The sequence below is a fragment of the Artemia sp. Qi Xiang Cuo genome, chromosome 15 (assembly GCF_049724085.1).
Source record: "Artemia sp. Qi Xiang Cuo chromosome 15, ASM4972408v1, whole genome shotgun sequence".
Classification (NCBI taxonomy): domain Eukaryota; kingdom Metazoa; phylum Arthropoda; class Branchiopoda; order Anostraca; family Artemiidae; genus Artemia; species Artemia sp. Qi Xiang Cuo.
The window spans coordinates 6,874,658-6,898,474 of record NC_142808.1 but is presented as its reverse complement, the minus strand read 5'-3'; the positions used below and the strand labels follow the sequence as shown (position 1 = coordinate 6,898,474).

The 23,817-nt window shown below is 32.5% G+C and overlaps 1 protein-coding gene across 1 annotated transcript in view; it reads right to left on the bottom strand.

Moving 5' to 3' along the window:
- Positions 1 to 23,817, bottom strand: part of LOC148943275 (uncharacterized) — a 114,317-nt gene that overhangs the window by 33,941 nt on the left and 56,559 nt on the right. The window contains exons 14-16 of the mRNA XM_089101567.1: positions 18,883 to 19,099; positions 13,610 to 13,762; positions 11,413 to 11,563 (exon numbers count right to left, since the gene is read on the bottom strand). Of these exons, the coding sequence (XP_088957693.1) occupies positions 11,413 to 11,563; positions 13,610 to 13,762; positions 18,883 to 19,099 (521 nt within the window). The remainder of the gene's footprint in view (positions 1 to 11,412; positions 11,564 to 13,609; positions 13,763 to 18,882; positions 19,100 to 23,817) is intronic.

Below are 23,817 nucleotides of genomic sequence, written 5' to 3'. Positions count from 1 at the left end.
GAAAACAAAATGCCTTTTAAATGGTCTCTCTTTTTTTAACTTTAAGTCCAAAATTATTAAGGCTTTCAGGAATGAATATTTTTTTTTATTATAGTAATCTTTGTTATGTTTTTTTTCTTTTTTTTAATCGATATTACGAGAAATAAAATTACATAGCTCGAAATAAACTTTTTTTCAGTAAAGCGCAAATTATGTTCCGATCTTTTGGAGGCACAGGGGGCGTTAGCCCTACACTTTGTGGTACTTTCTAGATGTTTTGAGTTTGACCTGATTATTTATTGTAGCTATTATTTGTTTTGGTTTTCATTTATTTATTGATGTCGATTTATCGTAGCTTTACGCTTGACAAATAATTTCACTTTATTTCGGCTTATCTTTGGCCTAAAATACTTCATTTTCTTTAACCTTCTTTTGCGACAAAATTTCTGACAATTAATAAAGAGCAAGAGTGAATACAATACTCTCCTTGAACCTTTTACCATTTGCTTAATACTTTTAATAGAGAATCCGATTAATTGAGAAGGAGAATCCGGTATTTATAATTATAAAATATTTTTAATGAGGTATAATTAAATTTCCTTTTAAGTTTTAAAGTTTCACCTTACATTCAGTTAAATCATCTTGATTTTTCATTCGAATTACGCAAATTCGAATTACGTGAAACGGTGTAGTCGTCTGAACAAGATACTTCTTTTAATGCAGAAAAATCACTGAAACCTTCTGATTTCGGGAGGAACGGTCTAAAACAGTGGCGCAAATTCACAAAAACTCTGAGGAGGGCAAAATGAATTTTTCAAAATATAAGTGGGCGAGGCTGTTTTCGATTTTTTTCCCAATGAAAATCCAAAAAAGGTATTTTTCGGAATCTAAGTGGGAGGGGCGAAAAATATGAGACAGATGCCCCGCCCCCTCAATTGGTGTCACAGGTCTAAAAGTCCACCGATCTCAGAGCTAAAGTACGTCATTCCAAGAAAGGGCTGCCCTAATATTACATTCTAGGAATATCTTCCCTAAAAAATAATATCCCCAACTTATTAAAAAACTTGAATTATAATTCTAAGCTCATGAATATACCTTTACTTCCAATAAATTTCTTTCCTGGTAAATACACAAAAATATTATACAATACACATTAATGATCTGTTAGTAACCTCACAGAAAAGTTAAAGCCAAAATCTCAAAGAAAACTTTAAGTAAAGGTTTCAAATATGTCGGAAAACAACTTCCGTAACGCACAGTTTTCTATTATTTAGAAAGTCGGTGAACCTTTTAAGTATCTATTTTTCAAAAGGCGAATTTTAGCCCTTTTTGAAGAACAATCTGGCTTCGCCCAAACTCCACGAAAGAAATACCAGTCCTGACCTTTAGCGCGCTGGTATGAGTAAATCTGTCAGTTTAGAAAGGTGGAGTAACCAACCGAAAGAGCATTTCGAATCTAGATGACACTTCACCGTTCTGTGTCCCACTATATTATAAACAAAAACCAAATCGCACCTTTTAATAGTGGAATAAGACATCTCGTGAAAGAGAACACTCTACCTAGGGCTGGAACACGAACACGTGAACTTCTCGTGAGTTGTCGCGAGCTGCTACTGGGGGAAGAAGCACAGGCCAAACGCCGCATCCAAGAGGTTATTTTTTCTTGGAAATGGAAGAACTTTAACATTTATTGATTAATCAGGTAAATTTGACTTTGGAGCTTTCAGAGGTAAAGTGGCCTAACTAGTGATGTATATCATATTCATTATACTAGTTAGGATTTTCAGAGCAATCGAATAACTCTATTATAATGAAGCTTTTTTAGATTTTGAAATAGTAGACTTCGAGTTTTTGTGAGCTAAATCCTTTAGAGGCTAGCTTCTTTTTTTCAGTTCGATTGAATAGTTATTAGTTTTTGATGTTATGATGCATCTCAAATTTCAACCGAGGTAATTATAATACGCTTAAAAACATAAAAAAAGAAGAAAAACCAAAACCATTGCAATCATCTTAAATTGTATTTTCGATTCTGTACATCATGTAGTATACTATCATCTTAGTCAAATTTAATATCATTTTGACAACTTCTTTATGTTTTAATCTCTTTTTTTCTCATTTCACAAATTGAAAAAAAAAATTGCCTAAGTATTTACTTCGTCGAAAATTTTTTAACTTATATTTTTAATCTTTTTAATAAAAACTTGAGTATTAAATACTACAATAAGTTCAACTGCTTAGATAAACATTCTCATGCTATACAAAATAAGTCAAATAAATTATTATACCAAAACCGAGTGGCGGAGAGAGAGAGAGATAAGAAATAAAAGGAATCAACTAGACAAAATAAATTGTATTGGACTGATTCTATACAATTAAATTCTTATATTTTTAAAAGATACCCCCAACCACAAATGAAAAATTCACTAAAAATTGTATGCAATGCATAAATCATAACTGCATTATTGAAATTTGCATCATGTTCTAATGTTGTATTCTTATCCTATTCAACAGAAGTTATATTTTCAAAATCCAAATTTTCATATTAGAAAAAACCTAACCAATTATTAGTATACTTGACCATAATTTCTCTGTCAAAATATACTTTGTCGTCCTTTAGTTTCATTATTTTGTTATAATCGAAATATTTATTACATCACAATAGGTCTATATTAATTATTGATACTACTGTTTTTTTTTGTTTTTTTTTTTCAAGTTGTAGAAAAAAAATATAATTATCTTCTTTTAAACTAGGAAGGTACATTTAACTTCTTCAGCCAGATATCACAAGTCGAATGTAATAACACAGACATTAAAAATATTGATAGGTTACAACAGTTTTTCGTCCAAACAATTTTTGTCAATATAAATATTTTTTTTTATCAATACAATTGGTAGACTAATTGATTTTAATACTGGGAAAAATAAAGATTCCAATATGAATTTAAAATTTCCTTAAAAAAATCTTCGTCGAAAATAACAGCACAAATATTGAAAAATGTTGGTTTACTAACAGTTTTTTCTCCAAAAATCTTCTTTTTTATCAATACAAATGTCTGATTACTTTTAACTGAGAAAATTTTAGATTTCTTTGATCCCTTGAGAACTTAATATTCCCTTAAAAAAATCACCCAAAGATAATATTAACATTTTTTTCGCCGAACAATTTTTTTTCAATACAAATGATTGTATCATTATTTTCAGTTTTGGAAAAATACGGGATCCCCTCGTAATCTCAGCTACAGATCTTTGGTAATGAAACCAATCCTTAAAAAAGAATCCTTATAAAAATCTTCCGGCAAAGATAACAGCACAAACAATGGAATAGTGTTTTTTTTTAACAGTTTTGTTTCCTTGCAACTTTTCTTAATCGTTAAACATAGTTGTATAATTATTATTAATCTCTGATAGAATTTGAAATAAGCGGAAAGCCCTGTCAGCGCTAGAACACATAACAGTATATAAATTTTTTTTCCTAGCATCACAAAAATCACAGCACAAAAAATTATTATTTTTAAAAATTTTCAAATTTGAACCCATACTAAAAATCGATCTGTTTGAGTTTTTTTTTGTAGCTAAAAATTGTCTGCTTGAAAAAGGCATTTTTGACGATTACTTTCTATAATAAAACACCTAATAAAATTTTTATGTTTGATTTTTGTTAATCATAAAAACTGACAACTAAAACAAAGCAAATGCTAAAAAAAAGCGTCCCGACGAATTATAGTCTTAAAAATAAAATTAATACAAAAATAATTAAAAAAAAATCTAATGACTAAAAAAACCGTGCCGGTAAAATTAGTCTCGCATTACTCTTTTTTTTTTTTTTTTTTTTTTTTTAGGCATATTCTATCAGCCCCAGAGATAGCTTGGGTTCAATTTGAGTTTCAAAATTCAATTAAACATTTGTAAGGGTAGAGGAAAAATCACACAGATGTGAGGATAAAAAGGTTAGACTAAGAAAGAATATAGTGAAGAGTAAAACGAAAAATTGTAAGTGTTGCGTCGCAACAATTAGAAATCAACTTTATCGACAAGTATTTGCTTTGCAATCTTTTTGCGGATATTGTCAAATGACCCTTGTTAGTCAGCCCAACATGGGTATTAAACATGAAAATTGCCAGAACTAGAGATATGCCGGGGTTATTTCTGGCCCTGTGAGTCTTGCTACAAAACAATCAAAAATATTGGGCCAATTTTTACGTATTTTGTAGAATTCTAATTCGCATTAAAGGTTTTAAACAACAAATCTGTGAAAAAAAAGCTTTAATATTGTCCAATCTCATGTAAAATCTATTACCCAGCTAAGCTACATTTTTTTTCGTATTTTCTCTGTGCTTCAGAATTCTCAAATAATAGCAAGAAAGCAAGTATCACAAAAAAAAGTAAAGTGGAAAGAAAACACGATGAAGTATGAGTGCTGCATCGCAACAACTATAGGTCACTAGTTCAGCAACTCTAGCAACAAGTATTTGTTTTAAAGCCCCTTTGAGGACATTTCCAAATGATCCCTGCTAGTCACCCCGTTTTGAGTTTTAAATATGATAAATGCCAATGCTAGAGGTACATCGTGGTAATTATTGACCCTGTGAGATTTAATGCAAAGCAAAAGAAAAAAAATGTAGGCTAATCTGTGTTTCAGCATTTCCAATCGGCATTAGGTTTTCAAAGAATAAACTTGTAAAAAAAAGGTTACCCGATAAAACTACCCGATCTGATGTAACATCTAATACCGAGTTAAACTAAACATTTTTCGTCTTCTAATTCTCGTGCTTCCGCATTTTCAAATAACAGCAGAAAAAAAAAACAAAAAAAAACAGTGTTATCTTTAAAAATGATAGCTACATAATATTACAGAAAAAAAAGTATATGGGAACATGGGTTCGAAGTAGTAGGAAACCAGAAAAAAAATCCAATGTGAAAATGGAAAAGATTACAAGGAAATACATACTAAAAATGACATTTAAACAAATAATAACACCAGTGCTAAGCTGAAAAAAATTTCTAAGCAACAACTAGTCAACGAATTCCAATTTAAAAAATCCTTTAACCAAAAAAGAGAAAAAGAGGAAATCGCAAACCCCCCAAAAATATAAAAAAGTAAACAAATTGGTTTTGCCCCTTGTAACTTAGGCGTTCAGTTGATTTGGCATTCCACACAAAGTCTACACGTAACGCATTCCTGTAGATGAGACGTAACGTATTCCTAGGCGAGGTGAGGCTCTTTTTTATTGGTTTAAGCACCCTCTCTGGTTCAGCTGGGAGGTTCAGTAATGTTGAATCTAACACTTTTCAGTTATAATTTTAGTTCTTAAACTTAATTACACTATTAACTCTATATTGCATAGCGAATTTTTCCATGAACTAATAAAAAGGAATTTCGTGGGGAGCAATTAATAAATTTTGATATTTGATTAGATGTTAAATTTAACACTTCCAACATTTTTAGTCAATTAAGCTCAAAGAAGAAGACAAAGTTTACTCTTGAAGAAGAACAATGAAGTAATACCTTATTAACTTGATAAATTTTAATTTTAAACCATCCCTAGCAATTGATAAGAGACTTTTACAATGGAATTCCTGGAAGAGCGATTAATAAATTTTGGAACTTAACTGAAATTTTAATGTTGACTCCAGCAATTTTCGGTTATAATTTTTGTGCTTAAATTTTAACTCCCGTTAAAATTTATTTTCCCCCGTCAAATTTCTATTTAACTCCCGTTAAAATTTATCCCATTAGTTATTAAATTATTAAATTTAATAACTCCCGATTACATGAGCTAATTCTGCAGATAATTCAAAATCGAACAAAACAGTCTCAAATCAACAAAAAAATTAATTTAACATGTTTTATTACCATTAAATCGTCAAATAATCATAGGTATAATTGACCGCGTTATTATCATTACATTTATATTTACCTCTTTTTTTCAATTCCGTGAACTGATTACTGCGATCCAAATAGGTCGCAAAGTATATTGAATTGGTAGTGCACATGCGCATGATTCGCATTTCTTATGGTTCTTTCACACTACACCGCAGAACCATTCACACTAACATAGCCTAAGAATTTATTTTACATTATGTAATCTTATGGAATAAATTTTGTTCGTAACATAGGCAGTGTCAAGCAGACTCAAGCTGTGCAGATTCTTACGTTAAGCAAGGCTGTGTTACGTTATAGAAAAGTCTTGCTCATGATTATTGTGATGATTTTAGACAATGATTATGAAGGTTTTAGGTATTTATTTTAACGTTATAGAATCACAGTGATAATTAACGTTACGTTACAGAAAAGTCTTGCTCATGATTATTGTGATGATTTTAGACAATGATTATGAAGGTTTTAGGTATTTATTTTAACGTTATAGAATCACAGTGATAATTACCGTTACGTTATAGAAAAGTCTTGCTCATGATTATTGTGATGATTTTAGACAATAATTATGAAGGTTTTAGGTATTTTAACTTTAGCTTAGTGTGAAAGGACTTGTTTAAATGTGAAACGTTATACTTAACGTAATGTCACATGGCATAGAAAATTATGTATGTGGCGTGAAATCTGCTTATAACATAAGACCAAGGTCGTAGAGATGCGTTTAGTTCCCCGCCACCGAAAAAAAATATCCGCACTAAGATGTGATAATTCTAAGAACTGCCTTAAAAAAAATATATATATAATAAAAAATTATATAGACAACTAACACACTAGTTGTCTAGCATCTATCTGAACACAGAAAGAGGGGGGGGGGGTCTAATTACTTTTTAGCTTAAAATATTCGAGTTGTAATTTAAAGTCTTTTTTTTTGTAACAGTTTTGACCCAGCAGTGACGAGAACAAACCAATTACTTTAGACTATACTTGGCAAACAAATCATTTTATAAGACTTGTTTCCCATAGAAGACACTCATGAAGAATAATTAATAGTAATTTAAGTTTATTAACCACACCTTGAAAATATGTCCAAAGACAACTATTATGAAAAAAATATCAAAGAAATATAGGAAGTGGAAGATATAGAGAAGGATAGAAATTCAAAATGACTGTATTGTAAGGGAATTATCAAGTTAATTTCGTAATTTAATTGAGAAACAAAAATTCAAACAAAAATTTTTCGTTATATGCAATAGTCACAAACACACCATATATCATTACAATAAGCAGGATAGATGATTCAAATCTGAACTCGGATTTTAATTTTATTATTAAACTAAACTAATTTTATTGCATAAAATTATTATTTTTACCAATATTCTTAGTTCCTGGGGCCTTTGGCACACTTATTATCATGAAATCGCATTTCCAGTTTTAGTTTTATAATTATTATTTATTTATTTTACATAATTACTACATATTTATATTATATAATTATTATATAATATTTGTTACATATAATTCCAAATAGTTGTTATTCATATAGCTTTGTTGCTTTTTATTTTTCTATTTTTTTTAAAGCCTATGTCATTACCATGGTTCCAGAAGATTTAGCTATGTTACTTCAGACAAGTCAAAGATAATTGAGGTAAGAAAAACGTCAGGGTAAGACACGCTTAAAATGAGCACTAATCTAGACCGTTGTTTCTCAGCCGGGGATCGCAAAACCACAAGGGGTCACAGCCAGTCGCATGTGCGAAGGAACCTTTCTTAACTAGTAATTAATTTATAATTCAATCAATTAATTGGATAATTAATAAATTAAAAAGTTCTGACAAATCTACAAATAAAAGACACAAAACTTGTAAAAAAGAAGATTTCCATTTATGGAAATATGAGAATAAGAGTTGTTGAAATCATTGGGATTGACAGTAAAATCTCTCGACTTCTTTCATTTTCCCCATTACATTGTTTTTGGTGAATTTCCCTGGTGAATTTGCATAATTTTTGGTGATATTACATTGCTTTTGTTGAATTTCCCTAATTGGGTAATTTGTTCAAACATCTTGTTACAGACGCCCAAAAAAATTTGGCTTTTCTCGTGATCATCTCAAAATTTTATGGAATTTGAGATTAAGAGTTTTTTGAAATTATTGCTCCCAACCTTTTTTTAAGGATTTAAATGAGAAAAAAATCTCCAAAAATAACAAAATGTATCCAAAAAATGTCATTGTCACAAAACAGTATTCTAAATCTGAAAAATGCTGTTAAACAAGATTGAAATGGTATATTAGAAATCTAAACTTTTCAGAACAAAAACACCAGGAATGAGGGGATGGTGGACTCGAAGTACAATCAGTAGACAGAGAAACATTCTTACAAATTTTTTTTTAATTTTTAGAAACTTTTTTAGTTTTTATTAAAAATTTCAACTTTTTTTTAAATTTTTAGACACATTCTTAATTTTTTTTTAAATATTTTAAGACTTTTTCTTGAAATGGTTCTTATAAACTTTTCAGAACAAAAACATCAGGAATGAAGGGATGGTGGACTCAAAGTACAATCAGTAGACAGAGGAAAATAAATGGTTCTTAGAAACATTCTTACAAACTTTTTTTTTATTTTTAGAAACTTTTTTTGAGTCTTTATTAAAAATTTTAACTTTTTTTTATTTTTAGAAACATTCTTAATTTTTTTTTAATATTCTAAGAGACTTTTTTCTTGAAATGATTCTTATAAACTTTTCAGAATAAAAAACACCAGGAATGAAGGGATGGTGGACTCGAAGTAAAATCAGTTGACAGAGGAAAATAAATGGTTCTTAAAAACATTCTTACAAACCTTTTTTTTATTTTTAGAAACTTTTTTCGAGTCTTTATTAAAAATTTTTACTTTTTTTTTAATTTTTAGAAACATACTTAATTTTTTTAATTTTAATATTCTAAGAGACTTTTTTCTTGATATAATTCTTAAAAACTTTTCAGAACAAAAACACCAGGGATGAAGGGATTGTGGACTCGAAGTACAATCAGTAGACAGAGGAAAATAAATGGTTCTTGGAAACATTCTTACAAACTTTTTTTTAAAATTTTTAGAAACTTTTTTTGGGTTTTTATTAAAAATTTCAGTTTTTTTTTAAATTTTTAGAAACATTCTTAATTTTTTTCTTTTAATATTCTAAGAGACTTTTTTCTTGAAATGATTCTTATAACCTTTTCAGAACAAAAAACGCCAGGAATGAAGGGATGGTGGACTCGGAGTACAATCAGTAGACAGAGGAAAATAAATGGTTCTTGGAAAGATTCTTACCAACTTTTTTTTATAATTTTTAGAAACATTTTTTTGAGTCTTTATAAAAATTTTAATTTTTTTTTAATTTTTAGAAACATTCTTAAATTTTTTTTATTTTAATATTCTAAGAGACGTTTTTCTTGAAATGATTCTTATGAACTTTTCAGAACAAAAACACCAGGAATGAAGGGATGGTGGACGCGAAGTACAATCCGTAGACAGAGGAAAATAAATGGCTCTTAGAAACATTCTTACAAACTTTTTTTTTATTTTTAGAAACTTTTTTTGAGTCTTTATTAATAATTTTATCATTTTTTTTTTAATTTTTAGAAACATTCTTAATTTTTTTTTTTAATATTCTAAGAGACTTTTTTCTTGAAATGATTCTTATAAACTTTTCAGAACAAAAAACACCAGGAATGAAGGGATGGTGGACTCGAAGTACACTCAGTAGACAGAGGAGAATAGATGGTTCTTAGAAACATTCTTAATTTTTTAGAAACTTTAATTTTTAAACATTTAATTTTTAGAAACTTTTTTTTTGAGTCTTTACTAAAAACACCAGGAATGAAGGGATGGTGGACTCTAAGCACAATGAGTAGACAGAGGAAAATAAATGATTCTTAGAAAAATAGTAGCTAATTTCCAAAATAAGTGAGAGGCACCAATTTTAGTTTTGAGGACAACACTATACAAAAAGGTAGCTAATTGTAAAACAAGTTCCTTTAGAGAAAGCAACTTCCCTCATATAGTTGCTTTGGAAAAAGTGTTTACTACGGAAAGTGTTACTGGTAGAAAACACAATAAAAGAATTATTTATAAATCCCAAATGTGTCCCGGGCATTATGAATAATTCCAGAATGAACCAAAGTAATTCAACCCCAAGTACGTCGGCACGTTTTTTTTTCAGGGTGTGGGGATGATAAAAAAAAATTCGCACGGGGGCGCAGGGCCTTCCCCCTGCGAATTTTTCAAATGCGAATTCATGATATTCCAGCTGTATTATGGGTACGTCGCCCTGGTTTGGTCATACCAACGTTAAGAATAATGCCATACTAGACCAGAGTGATTCAACTGCATGAAATTCCAGCTACATCATAACAACATCACCCAGGTTGAGTAATGAGGACGTCAAAGATCAAAACACAATATGCATATTTTTTATGACTCAAACCCTTTTATAGGTTATAAGAGACCCCAATACAATTTGGGGTTTCACCCAAATTGTATAAACCCAATGCCACTCCAATACAGGTTTTAACAAACCCCAATACAATCTCTGAATAGTCATCCAAACCCAAACACAATTTTCAATCAACAAATTAAAATTTACCATTACCATTTTACAATGGTAACCAATTGCCATTTACCATAAGCCCAAAACCCAATTACCGTTTTCCAATCAACCAATTAACTCTAAACTACAATTGCTCAAATCAATTTGGTATGCATAATGTGTTTAGATTTACGACGTCCTACTGGTCCATTGTCCGATATCCAGGAAATTCCAGGAAATTTGGTCACTGTAAATTTGGTCACTTCCAGGAAATTTGGTCACTGTAATCAAAAGCTAAGGTTAAATAAGAAGAAAGGAGCATTTTTTTCAGTTAAAAGGTAAGTTTTTCAGTTAAAGGTAAGTTTCACATATATTGATTTATATATATACCAAGGTGCTTCCATGAAACATACAGTCATTTAAAGCAAAAATACAAAACTACAGATTTTAAATTTAAGGCTTTTCAAAAAATCGAAAAAAAAAACAAAACGTGAAATATATCCTCATATTTTTTTTTGCAAGATATTCCAGAAGGCTTGGGGTACGCAGATAGTGTTTAATATGGGGAAGACTATACTCTCCCAACCCCCTCCTATGTAAATGTGGGAATAGCACGAATGAGATAGGTTTGTAAATTCAGTTGAAACTGATAAAAACTAAGCCCAAAATAAAAAAAAACACATTAATTTGTTTTCAGTATTTCTAAACAGAGACACAAATATCGCCCTTTAACGATGCAAGGGGAAAAAATTTAGCAATTTAGCCAATTAATGATAATATGACAAAAAAATGACATTATGGTAAAAAATGGCATTATGAGAAAAATGACATTATGGCAAAAAAAATTACATTGTGATAAAAACTACGCAATTTTGTATTTCTGCATCTACCTAACCATAATATTAACTACATATGCATGTTTCATGGGCTGTTGATATAATTTCTCAAACCCTCCTTTCATCTTTTCTTGGATAGGATATGAAATTAGCTCTACCTCCTCACGGCGCTTCATTCTCTCCTCCTTCTCTTTTCGGCGAACCTCCAGCATGAACTCGTTGAAGAGTGACTCCCTCTCTCGAGACTTGTCCAGTGACTTGTATCGCTCCTCCTTGTTAAACTTATTGCTGAACTCAGAATATGTAGATCTAGAAACAGAATGAATAGAAACAATAGCACCAGCATCCACAATAGAACCAATATTCATAAAAAAAAACGTGTGAATTTTTCACAAACAGAAAAAGCAAGACAAACTAAAAAAAAAAAAATGTAATGAAAAAGAAAACCAACAAAAACCACAAAACAAAGAGCCGAAATAAAATTTGAAGTTTCTTAGGCGTCTTTAAGTGTCGCAGCCAGATCCCGAAGAGAGGAGGAGGGGGCTGTAATCGGTAAAAATAAAAATCCAGCTTACGAAAGAACCTTTAATTTATCTATTGATTGAATAACTTAATAATAAAATAAATTAAAATTAAAGTGATAAATATCCATTAAACTTTTAGATGCAATATAAAACAAAGAGCATTGAATTATCATGCATCAACCAGAATATCAGGACTCTTCATAAGTGACCCGTGAGATGCTTGACTTTACTTCAAACTTCGTCTGGGAGGAGGGGGGGGTGTACGGTTGAAAAACATTGGGAGATGATGATCTAAGGTACTGTTTTATGACATGGGAGAAAACAAATAATCTAAGACACAGAGGCAAAGAGAAAGAGATGGGGTATTGAGGAGGGGGATTCAGTTCAGTAGTCAGCTAACTTATGAGTTTTAAATTTAGTGTTAGTTAATCAGCCAAAGTTTATCACATACATCCAACTCATTGATACTCCAGAGTATCAACGAGTTGGAGAAGATTGAGAAATGGTGATCTAAGGTACTGTTATGACATGGGAGAAAACAAATAATCGAAGATACAGAGGCAAAGAGAAAGAGACGGGGTATCGAGGAGGGGATTGAGGAGTATTCTAGGGCATGGGAGGAAAAAATAAACGGAGATAGAGGCAAAGAGAAAGAGACGGGATTTGGAGGAGGGGAGATTCCGTTTAATTTGTTCAGTGTTAGTTAATTAGCCAACCCCTTTTCATATATATCCAGCTTTTATTAAGTATTCTCGGAGTAAGCTCTGGCTATCTTTAAAAAAATCCACAAAGATTTAAAAACATTAGCTATAAGCCTTTCTCGTTAACTAAGAATTCATTATAAATTTTCACCCACAAGATTTTATAGGTTCTGGAAAGAATGAGAGACACGTTTAGCACTAATTTAAAATACTTATTTGGAAAGACGGGGTGTTGTTGGTGGAGTAATGACCCCCCCCCCCACTTACCACTTACCCTGGTCTACAACGGTGGAAAAAAGGCTTTTTTCGTCCTCCCACGGTGATTCATTCCGAACTGTAAGGCACTGGAGGAAATCTAAGACCATGCTTTAAGGGATGTTTCCTCCCACTGTATGGTAACGTACCAGCTACTGTCCGATAAAACCATTATTTTAAATTTAAACGATCACAATTTGACTAACATTTTCATTACATTCAAGAAGCATATACCATTATAAAGTGCAGACACTGGAGGTTTTCAAAACTTACCGCTTCTACGTAAAGAGTGTCGCGAAGAAACACTTTTCGCAAAAAAAAAAAAAAAACATTTAGCAAAAAATATTTTTTGTTACATATAAGTCACTGCAAGTGCAGTCAGAAAATGTTTAGCTGAGAGGTACAAGGTGCATGTTAGTCCGGTACAAAGAGTATGGGTAACTTACAAGAGAATTAAAAATTGGTACTAGAGTTAACAAAGATTTTTTTGTCTTTTTTTTTAGTTTTTTTTTTCAATCTTAGTAAATGTGTTCTTGTCGGAAACTGAGATATGATACGTATTATTGCATCAATTTTGCCAATTACAATGATTTTGTTATAAGAAAAATGTCAACAAAAGTCAGATGTCAGATGGCGCTGTTTTTTTAGGATAATAGCGCCATTTTCTTCTCTTCTAGGTTGGCGAGACTCTTTTGTTTCACTTTAGTTCGTGATTATTTTCCTTACATTGTCTTGCGATTTTGCGCTCTACATTGCAAAAAAAGAAAAAAGAAAAAAAAAACAGCAAAAAAAAGGTCAGTGATTTATCCGATTTTTGCGACGTTGACTTCTCTCAACCGTACAACATGTTTACATAACAAAATACAATTATTTACCTTCCAGTAAGGCCAGCCTCTTCAAGAAGAGCTCTGAAGTCCTCTCTCTTCTCCTTCAAACGGTTCTTTTTCTCCTTCCTCTCTTCTTCGGCTCTCTCCTTTACAAATTTCTCGAAAACTGTTTTCCTTTCCTTAGATGTTAACAGCAGATACCTAATTTGTAGAAATGGTATTAGACCAGTGTTTAAATTAAATTTTAATATAGATAATAAATGTTTCATTCATACAGAGCTGACTAAGCTAAAGCAGGAAGCAGAGCTAAAGCAGGAAGCAGAGCTAAAGCAGGAAGTTGGCTGGTGGAATATGACTAGTTGACTGGTTGCCCAACCGTTTTAGTGGCCTGTCACCTCGATTTCAGAGTTCATCTATTCAACAATAAATTACTACAAAATACACAAAAAAGCACACCCACCCCCCACCAACTCTCCGAATGGCTCCGTGGCCCGGAAAATAGGGAAGAAAGGAGAACAAAAAATCGTAAACTGAACCTGACTAGAATAGGCCACAAATACGCACCTATTATTCAAAATAATATGAAAAGAAAGGGGAAGAAAGGAGAACAAAATAGGGAAGAAAGGAGAACAAAAAGGAGAACAAAAAACTGAACCTGACTAGAATAGGCCACAAATACGCACCTATTATTCAAAATAATATGAAAAGAAAGGGGAAGAAAGGAGAACAAAATAGGGACGAAAGGAGAACAAAAAGGAGAACAAAAAACTGAACCTGACTAGAATAGGCCACACATACGCACCTATTATTCAAAATAATATGAAAAGAAAGGGGAAGAAAGGAGAACAAAATGGGTAAGAAAGGAGAACAAAAATGAGAACAAAAAACTGAACCTGACTAGAATAGGCCACAAATACTCACCTATTATTCAAAATAATATGAAAAGAAAGGGGAAGAAAGGAGAACAAAATAGGGAAGAAAGGAGAACAAAAAGGAGAACAAAAAACTGAACCTGACTAGAATAGGCCACAAATACGCACCTATTATTCAAAATAATATGAACCTGACCAGCAGAGGCCAACTCCCAGCCAACAAATCCATCTTCATAATACCAAATAATAATAATTTAAAAAAAACACAAATGTATCAACAATAATAATATAAGAAAATTTATGATTTACTATTAGATTTAAATTTTCATTTTAAGGCTATAAGTTAAACTCTTCTGATAGAAAATCCAACATCAGTTTCTTGAAATTTCGTCAAATTTGTATCAAGGATCCTTTTCTTCGAGTAAATCCACTACTCTGTGTACTCTCTGTACTAACTCCTATATCGATAGCTAATGTGAAATACACTCGTTCTTGATTCGGAAGCTCAAAGTTTGTCCAGCCATTGAAAGCATACTTTTAAAGCAATCTCTTCCATTTTTTCAACGTTTACGTTTTAACCAATCATTGCAAAGTTTTAAGAGGCCTCTTATGTCGTTTCACCGTTTTAAACAGTATTTTAAATCGTTTCTATTTTTCATTTATAGCCAGCTTTTTTTAACCTTTATTTTTGTTTTAATGAGCATATATTTTGGAGTAAAATACAGCATGCAAAAAAAAAAAAAAAAAAAACTCAAGCACAAACGAGAAAAACCAAAAAAACAGCGTCAACGATCTTTATATTTAAGTAAATTCACTAGCTTCCCTCTACTAAAGTAAGATCTTTAACTTTACGTATACAGCTGCTTCACCATCAGAATAATGAAGCTAACATTATTGCAGTGTTGATCTGCTTGTTGAAATTGACTTTACATGTACGTAATATTTTTGTGTGATCCAACGTAAGATCTTTAACGTAACAAGTAAAGCCGCTTCGCCATCAGAATAAGGAAGCTAATGTCATCACAGTGTTGATCTGCTTGTTGAAATTGACCTCCTAATGCGAGATCTTTAACATGAAATGTAAAGCTGCTTCGCCATCAGAATAAGGAAGCTAACGTCATGGCAGTGTTGATCTGCGTGTTGAAATTGTTGATCTGTTTGTTGAAATTGACCTCCTAATGTAAGATCTTTAACGTGACATATACGTGATATTTTTGCGTGATCTAGCGTAAGATCTTTAACGTGACATGTAAATCTGCTTCACCATCAGAATAATTAAGCTAACGTCATCGCAGTGTTGATCTGCTTGTTGAAATTGACCTCCTAATGTGAGATCTTTAACGTGACATATACATAATATTTATGCGTGATCCAACGTAAGATCTTTAACATGAAATGTAAAGCTGCTTTGCCATCAGAATAAGGAAGCTAACGTCATGTCAGTGTTGATCTGCTTGTTGAAATTGTTGATCTGCTTGTTGAAATTGACCTCCTAAATCCTAATGTAAGATCTTTAACGTGACATATACGTGATATTTTTGCGTGATCTAGCGTAAGATCTTTAACGTGACATGTAAATCTGCTTCACCATCAGAATAATTAAGCTAACGTCATCGCAGTGTTGATCTGCTTGTTGAAATTGACCTCCTAATGTGAGATCTTTAACGTGACATATACGTAATATTTTTGCGTGATCCAACGTAAGATCTTTAACATGAAATGTAAAGCTGCTTCGCCATCAGAATAAGGAAGCTAACGTCATGGCAGTGTTGATCTGCTTGTTGAAATTGACCTCCTAATGTGAGATCTTTAACATGAAATGTAAAGCTGCTTCGCCATCAGAATAAGGAAGCTAACGTCATGACAGTGTTGATCTGCTTGTTGAAATTGTTGATCTGTTTGTTGAAATTGACCTCCTAATGTAAGATCTTTAACGTGACATATACGTGATATTTTTGCGTGATCTAGCGTAAGATCTTTAACGTGACATGTAAATCTGCTTCACCATCAGAATAATTAAACTAACGTCATCGCAGTGTTGATCTGCTTGTTGAAATTGACCTCCTAATGTGAGATCTTTAACGTGACATATACATAATATTTTTGCGTGATCCAACGTAAGATCTTTAACATGAAATGTAAAGCTGCTTTGCCATCAGAATAAGGAAGCTAACGTCATGGCAGTGTTGATCTGCTTGTTGAAATTGTTGATCTGCTTGTTGAAATTGTTGATCTGCTTGTTGAAATTGACCTCCTAAATCCTAATGTAAGATCTTTAACGTGACATATACGTGATATTTTTGCGTGATCTAGCGTAGGATCTTTAACGTGACATGTAAATCTGCTTCACCATCAGAATAATTAGGCTAACGTCATCGCAATGTTGATCTGCTTGTTGAAATTGACCTCCTAATGTGAGATCTTTAACGTGACATATACGTAATATTTTTGCGTGATCCAACGTAAAATCTTTAACATGAAATGTAAAGCTGCTTCGCCATCAGAATAAGGAAGCTAACGTCATGGCAGTGTTGATCTGCGTGTTGAAATTGTTGATCTGTTTGTTGAAATTGACCTCCTAATGTAAGATCTTTAACGTGACATATACGTGATATTTTTGCGTGATCTAGCGTAAGATCTTTAACGTGACATGTAAATCTGCTTCACCATCAGAATAATTAAGCTAACGTCATCGCAGTGTTGATCTGCTTGTTGAAATTGACCTCCTAATGTGAGATCTTTAACGTGACATATACATAATAATTTTGCGTGATCCAACGTAAGATCTTTAACATGAAATGGAAAGCTGCTTCGCCATCAGAATAAGGAAGCTAACGTCATGTCAGTGTTGATCTGCTTGTTGAAATTGTTGATCTGCTTGTTGAAATTGACCTCCTAAATCCTAATGTAAGATCTTTAACGTGACATATACGTGATATTTTTGCGTGATCTAGCGTAAGATCTTTAACGTGACATGTAAATCTGCTTCACCATCAGAATAGTTAAGCTAACGTCATCGCAATGTTGATCTGCTTGTTGAAATTGACCTCCTAATGTGAGATCTTTAACGTGACATATACGTGATATTTGTGCGTGATCTAACGTAAGATCTTTAACGTGACATGTAAAAATGCTTCGCCATCAGAATAATAAAGCTAACGCCATGATTTGCTTGTTAAAATCGACCTTTTAATGTGACACACACAGATTGCTTCTGATCGCTTATATTCTGATTGCAAGATTATGTTAGTTTAGCCATCAGAATAATGAAGCTAACGTCATTGAAGTGTTGATCTTCTTGTTAAAATTGACCTCCTAAGGTGAGATCTTTAACCTGACATATACATATTGCTTCTGATCGCTTATATTCTGATTGCAATATTACGTTATCTTCGCCATCAGAATAATGAAGCTAACGTCACTGAAGTGTTGATCTGCTTGTTAAAATTGACCTCCTAACGTGAGATCTTTAACGTGACATATACAGATTGCTTCTGATCGCTTATATTCTGATTGCAATATTCTGTTAGCTTCGTCATCAGAATAATGAAGCTAGCGTCACTGAAGTTTTGATCTGCTTATTGAAATTGACCAAATCCCCAGAGTTGTCAATGAAAAACATACAAATATTTTTCTTCAACTCAAATTAAGAGGAACAATGTTAATTCTTAAAAATGATATTTGGTGAATGTTTGACTTTAGAAGTAAAGTGGGGCCATACCTTGGATCAAATACAGTTTTCGTTACCACGAACTGTTCGGCATATACAGTTTGCTTCTGATCATTTACATTCTGATTGCAACATTCTGTTAGCTTAGCCATCAGAATAATGAAGCTAACGTCATTGAAGTGTTGATCTGCTTGTTAAAATTGACCTCCTTTAAAGTGATATCTTTAACAGTTTTCGTTACCACGAACTGTTCGGCATATACAGATTGCTTCTGATCGCTTATATTCTGATTGCAATATTCTCTTAGCTTCGCCATCAGAATAATGAAGCTAACGTCATTGAAGTGTTGATCTGCTTGTTAAAATTGACCTCCTAACCTGAGATCTTTAACGTGACATATACAGATTGCTTCTGATCGCTTATATTCTGATTGCAATATTTTGCTAGCTTCGCCATCAGAATAATGAAGCTAACGTCATTGAAGTGTCGATATTCTTGTTAAAACTGACCTCCTAACGTGAGATCTTTAACGTGATATATACAGATTGCTTCTGATCGCTTATATTCTGATTGCAACATTATAGTAGCTTCGCCATCAGAATAATGAAGCTAACGTCACTGAAAGTGTTGATCTGCTTATTGAAATAGACCTACTCCCCAGAGTTGCCAATGAAAAACATACAAATATTTTTCTTCAACTCAAATTAAGAGGAACAATGTTAATTCTGAAAAATGATATTTAGTGAATGTTTGACTTTAGAAGTAAAGTGGGGCCATACCTTGGATCAAATACAATTTTGTGTAGTTCCTTTTCCCATGTCGAAAAAGCTGATACCTCCTTTTCAACGAGCATGTCTTTGAACTGCTGCATTCTGGTTTCCAGAGGTATTTGAGCCCTTTGTTGAGCAGCGCGTACCTCCGCCTCAATAGCATTCTGCATTGTTGGCTGAGGTTGAGGCTCAGGCTTCTTCACGTAAGTCACTTCGAGGATGTCATCTAAAATAGAACATATTTGAGGTCAAAATAATATGACGATGAATGTGCTTAGGTTAAAATAGAGTTCTATTCGAAAACGGTATTCAAAAAAAAAAAAAAAAAAAAAAAAAAAAAAAAAATCCATCGAAGGGTTCAGTGAAACAGAGAAAATATATGTTTGACGTTATTGCATTTGATTTTACCGTCAAGTTTTCTCAAGAAATGGGAATGATACACAAAATAGGCGTATTCCTGTCCCATTTCTCAAGCATGTGGTCAGGTTCAATTATAGAGAACATTTTTAAGCACAGAAATCCAGTTCTTAAAGAAATTGCAAGATGAATTTGCTAGTATATTCCATTCTATATTTTATATTATATTCTATTTATAAAACATTTTGTCACAACTTTTTTTCTCGTCCTTTCTTTGTATGGCAATAGAGGTTTTTTTTATTAAAAACCACAGATTTTTCTCCTTTTTTTTTTAATAATCAAACACCGTTAAAAATTATATCATAATAATCGGTTTTCAGTAATCCCATAATAATCAATTTTTAGATTTGAAGAGAAGCGGCTTATAATTTTGTTCCTAAATTTCTATTTCACCTTTATTTAAATTTTAATTAATCGGCTAACAAGAAAAACAAACAAAGCACAATCGCTTACAACACTTAGGGGCACAGAAGCAATGCTCCGTAAAACAACCACATTTGTGCCCAATCTGCCACCTCTTTCAGGAGCCTATGTCATTAGGCATATGAAAACTCTTATGGCTTTTGAAAACAGGGAAAACCTTAAAGGATGAGGTATTGTCCACTAAGTCCAAGATCCACATGTTCAAATTTTTGCCCCGAACTACAAGATGAAAATATCTTTTTTTTTTGGTTCATCATTGTTTTCGTAACTAAAGGCACTACGTAACAACCTGCGGAAGATATGCGAAGAGCGCGAATTATTTTTCAAGAAAGGGGGCAGCGCAGAGGTTTTTAGAACGGTATTTGCGCTAAGTCACAAAAAAAAAAAAAAAAAAATACAAATATTGGTCATCATTTACAAAGACGGATAAGAAATTAGCGATCGAAACTTTAAAGATAAGCTTAACCCTCCCGTAGCCGCTGATTCTGAAATAATCATTATCTCATCCCAAGCCAAAAACTTAGGTCCTCACTCAAGTCAGAAATCAAATTAGAGAAGACGTCGCTCGAGTGAGGAAAAGCCAGAACCACAGTCACCCCTAAAGTCATCAACGTCGGATCAGACAAAACGGCCTGTACCAGGCCTTCGTGTCTGCACTATGGGCGACCGGTTATGTATTGTGTCATTGCTGCAAGACAAAACTGAAAAACGGATCGCGACAAAAAAAAAGAATGCAGAAACTGCCGTCCAATCAGCCTAAAGAGCCATCAGTCACGTGTTCTGACAAAATTATGCCTGACTCCAATTCTGTTTGGTAAAGTGAAGTGAAGCGACCTTTAGGAATGATACAAGTAAGCATTTTAGAATGTTTAAAAGTTAGTCTTCAGAATTTCATAGTGTTTCTTTTAGAAGTGGTCGACCACTGGAACGATACCCATAATTTGAATAAAAAGGACCAACAAGAATATATATATATATATACATATATATATATATGTATATATATATATATATATATATATATATATATATATATATATATATATATATATATATATATATCCTCATTCAGCAGACAGGATTTTTTGGAGGGACATGAGCAGAATTTATTTTTTTAGTTAATTGCGAAGCTAAGAAAGTAAGGCGTATTTTTAAGTTATGGTAGAGGGCTTTATTAAATTACTTAATATCAAAAGCTATGAACTTTTTAAATGGACTTTATAGGTTTTAAAAGGCAGTCAAGATGCTAACCAATCTTTTCCTTTACTAGACATAACGGAAGTGATGAAATTATGCAAGAAAAAGAGAAGCAACTCAAAGATGATAATAGAATTTATCTTGCGAGGGAGAGAGGGGACAGAGGATCTAAAATTGGATAGCAACAAAAGAGAAGCACCTCAAAAATGGTAATAGAATTTCCCTTACGTGGGAGAGAGGGGACAGAGGATCTAAAATTGGATAGCAACAAAAGAGAAGCAACTCAAAGACGATAATAGAATTTCCCTTGAGAGGGAGAGAGGGGACAGAGGATCTAAAATTAGATAGCAACAAAACAGAAGGAAATCAAAGATAATAATAGAATTTCCCTTGCGAGGGAGGGAGGGGACAGAGGATCTAAAATTGGATAGAAACAAAAGAAGCAACTCAAAGATGATAATAAAATTTCCGTTTCGAGGGAGAGAGGGGACAGAGGATCTAAAATTGGATAGCAACAAAAGAGAAGCAACTCAAAGATTATAATAGAATTTCCCTTGCGAGGGAGAAAGGGGACAGAGGATCTAAAATTGGATAGAATAAAAAAAGAAGCAACTCAAAGATGATAATAGAATTTCCCTTGCGAGGGAGAGGGGACAGAGGATCTAAAATTGGATAGAAACAAAAGAGAAGAGAAGCAACTCAAAGATGATAATAGAATTTCCCTTGGGAGGGAGAGAGGGGACAGAGGATCTAAAATTGGATAGAAAACTGCCTTAATTTTTTCAAAGTTAGGGGATGTACAATCATGGTATCATAGTTTATGGCCGTCTTACAAAAAAAAAAAAAAAATCTGTGCCAGGAAACGGCAACAGCTCAAAATGTTTTCAATTGCCGTATTTTTAGTCTAGGAAAGTCAGCCACAGCAATCTTCCTCTTAGATGAGAGTGGTCTCTTTTCGAAGAATGAATTCCCTCATCACAAAATATTCCGCCAAATTAGAATGTAGAACCATTTGCTATACTGCTTAGAAACCCATCTGCTTTCCGAGGTCAAGCTTCTGAAATTGCTATAATGAAATGAAGTTCGCAGCTATTTTCCTGGACCTGTTTCCTAGATTTCCTGTATATGCTGCATGTTCCCCCTGGAACTGGCAGTTTCCCCGTTTTAACTTTATTTCAATAATAGATAACATTTTTATTGGCTACTTAATTCCTATTAGATAAATATTCACCTATGATGAATTTCTTCAATCAAATGCTAATTAAATAAAAACAGCTTTACTGAAATAAAATATTTATTCTGAAGAACGATAGACGGCTGATTATATGAAAACATATTTACTGACATAAAATAATTATTCTGAAGAACGATAGAAAGCTGATTATATGAAAAACAGCTGATTATATGAAAACAAATTTACTGATATAAAATATTCATTCGGAAGAACGAAAGAAAGCTGATTATATGAAAACAGCTGCAAACAGCTGATTATATGAAAACAGAGTTACTGACATAAAATATTCATTCTGAAGAACAACAGATACCTGATTATATGAAAACAGATTTACTGATATAAAATATTTATTCTATAGAACGACAGAAAGCTGATTATAGGAAAACTGCTGAAAACAGCTGATTGTATGAAAACAGATTTACTGACATAAAACATTTATTCTGAAGAACGACAGAAAGTTGATTATATGAAAGCTGATTACATGAAAACAGCTGATTATACAAAAACAGATTTACTGACATAAAATATTTATCCTGAAGAACCACAGAAAAAACAGAGTAAGTATTATTTAAAAATTTGGATATTTACATAACCTTATTACGAAAATTGTGAAATCAACAAAGTCACATAAATAAATAACAAAATGAAAAGTACAGTTTTAAGACGTCTTCACACTTTTACGCCCAAACATTTAGGCTACTTTAATTGCCTTGGATTGCCTTTCCCGTAAAAAAGGTGCGTTGGATTAGTCTGTGCGTGTGCGCGCGCGCGCGTGTGTGTGTATGTGTGTGTGTGCGTGTGTGTGTGAGTAATTACAGAGATTTTTCACACACACACACAATGTGTGAGTAATTACAGAGATTTTTCAGTAATTACAACAACTAATATTCAAGCAAATAAATTTCTAAATTTATGCAACGTTTCAGTAAAAATTGAGAATCCGAAAACAAAATATTATTCTCTGATAAAATTTCCTGTTTTGGGTTTGTCTAATCCTGATCAAAATGCTTAGTTTTTATAAGCTGCTATGCGGCAACAGTGACATAAAAAAAAATATTTGTAAAAGGTTATGTATAACTAAATAAGAAATAAAGGCCAATAAAAGTACAGTGCTTACCAGTGTTGTCACGCTAGTTTTTTCTTATTTCCTTTGCTATAAATAGTACCTAACACCAAGTTTTTGGAAATAGCTAGTGAAGCCGGCTTGCCTTTCCGTTGACACTGATATAGAAAGAAGACGACTGATATTCGCATTTTGACAAGACTTAACTAAACTTAGAAACCGAGTCCAGGCTAATAGTGGAAAGCATTCTTGAGTACTGTTTTTTTCTTCTTTTTTTTGTCCAAAGTTTAGCATTTCTCACGAGGGAGGTATCGGAACAACATTTGCTCCAAGCCTTACAACTTCCACCTCTGTGAAGGTAAGCATTTGTATCTGGGACAAATCTAAGATACTAAATTAAAAAATTATTATCTGTTAGACATATGGCAAAATTTGGGACTGTTTTGTCTCTTTCGGACATCTAATTCGTAGGCCTACTTTTGTGAATGTGCAATATTTTTATTCAAATTAGAGATGACATCAATTATGATACTAAAATGGAGATGATATTAAACACCGTGGCTAGAGTGAGTATGTTTCTGAGAATCTTGCTCAAAATTTGGGATATCAT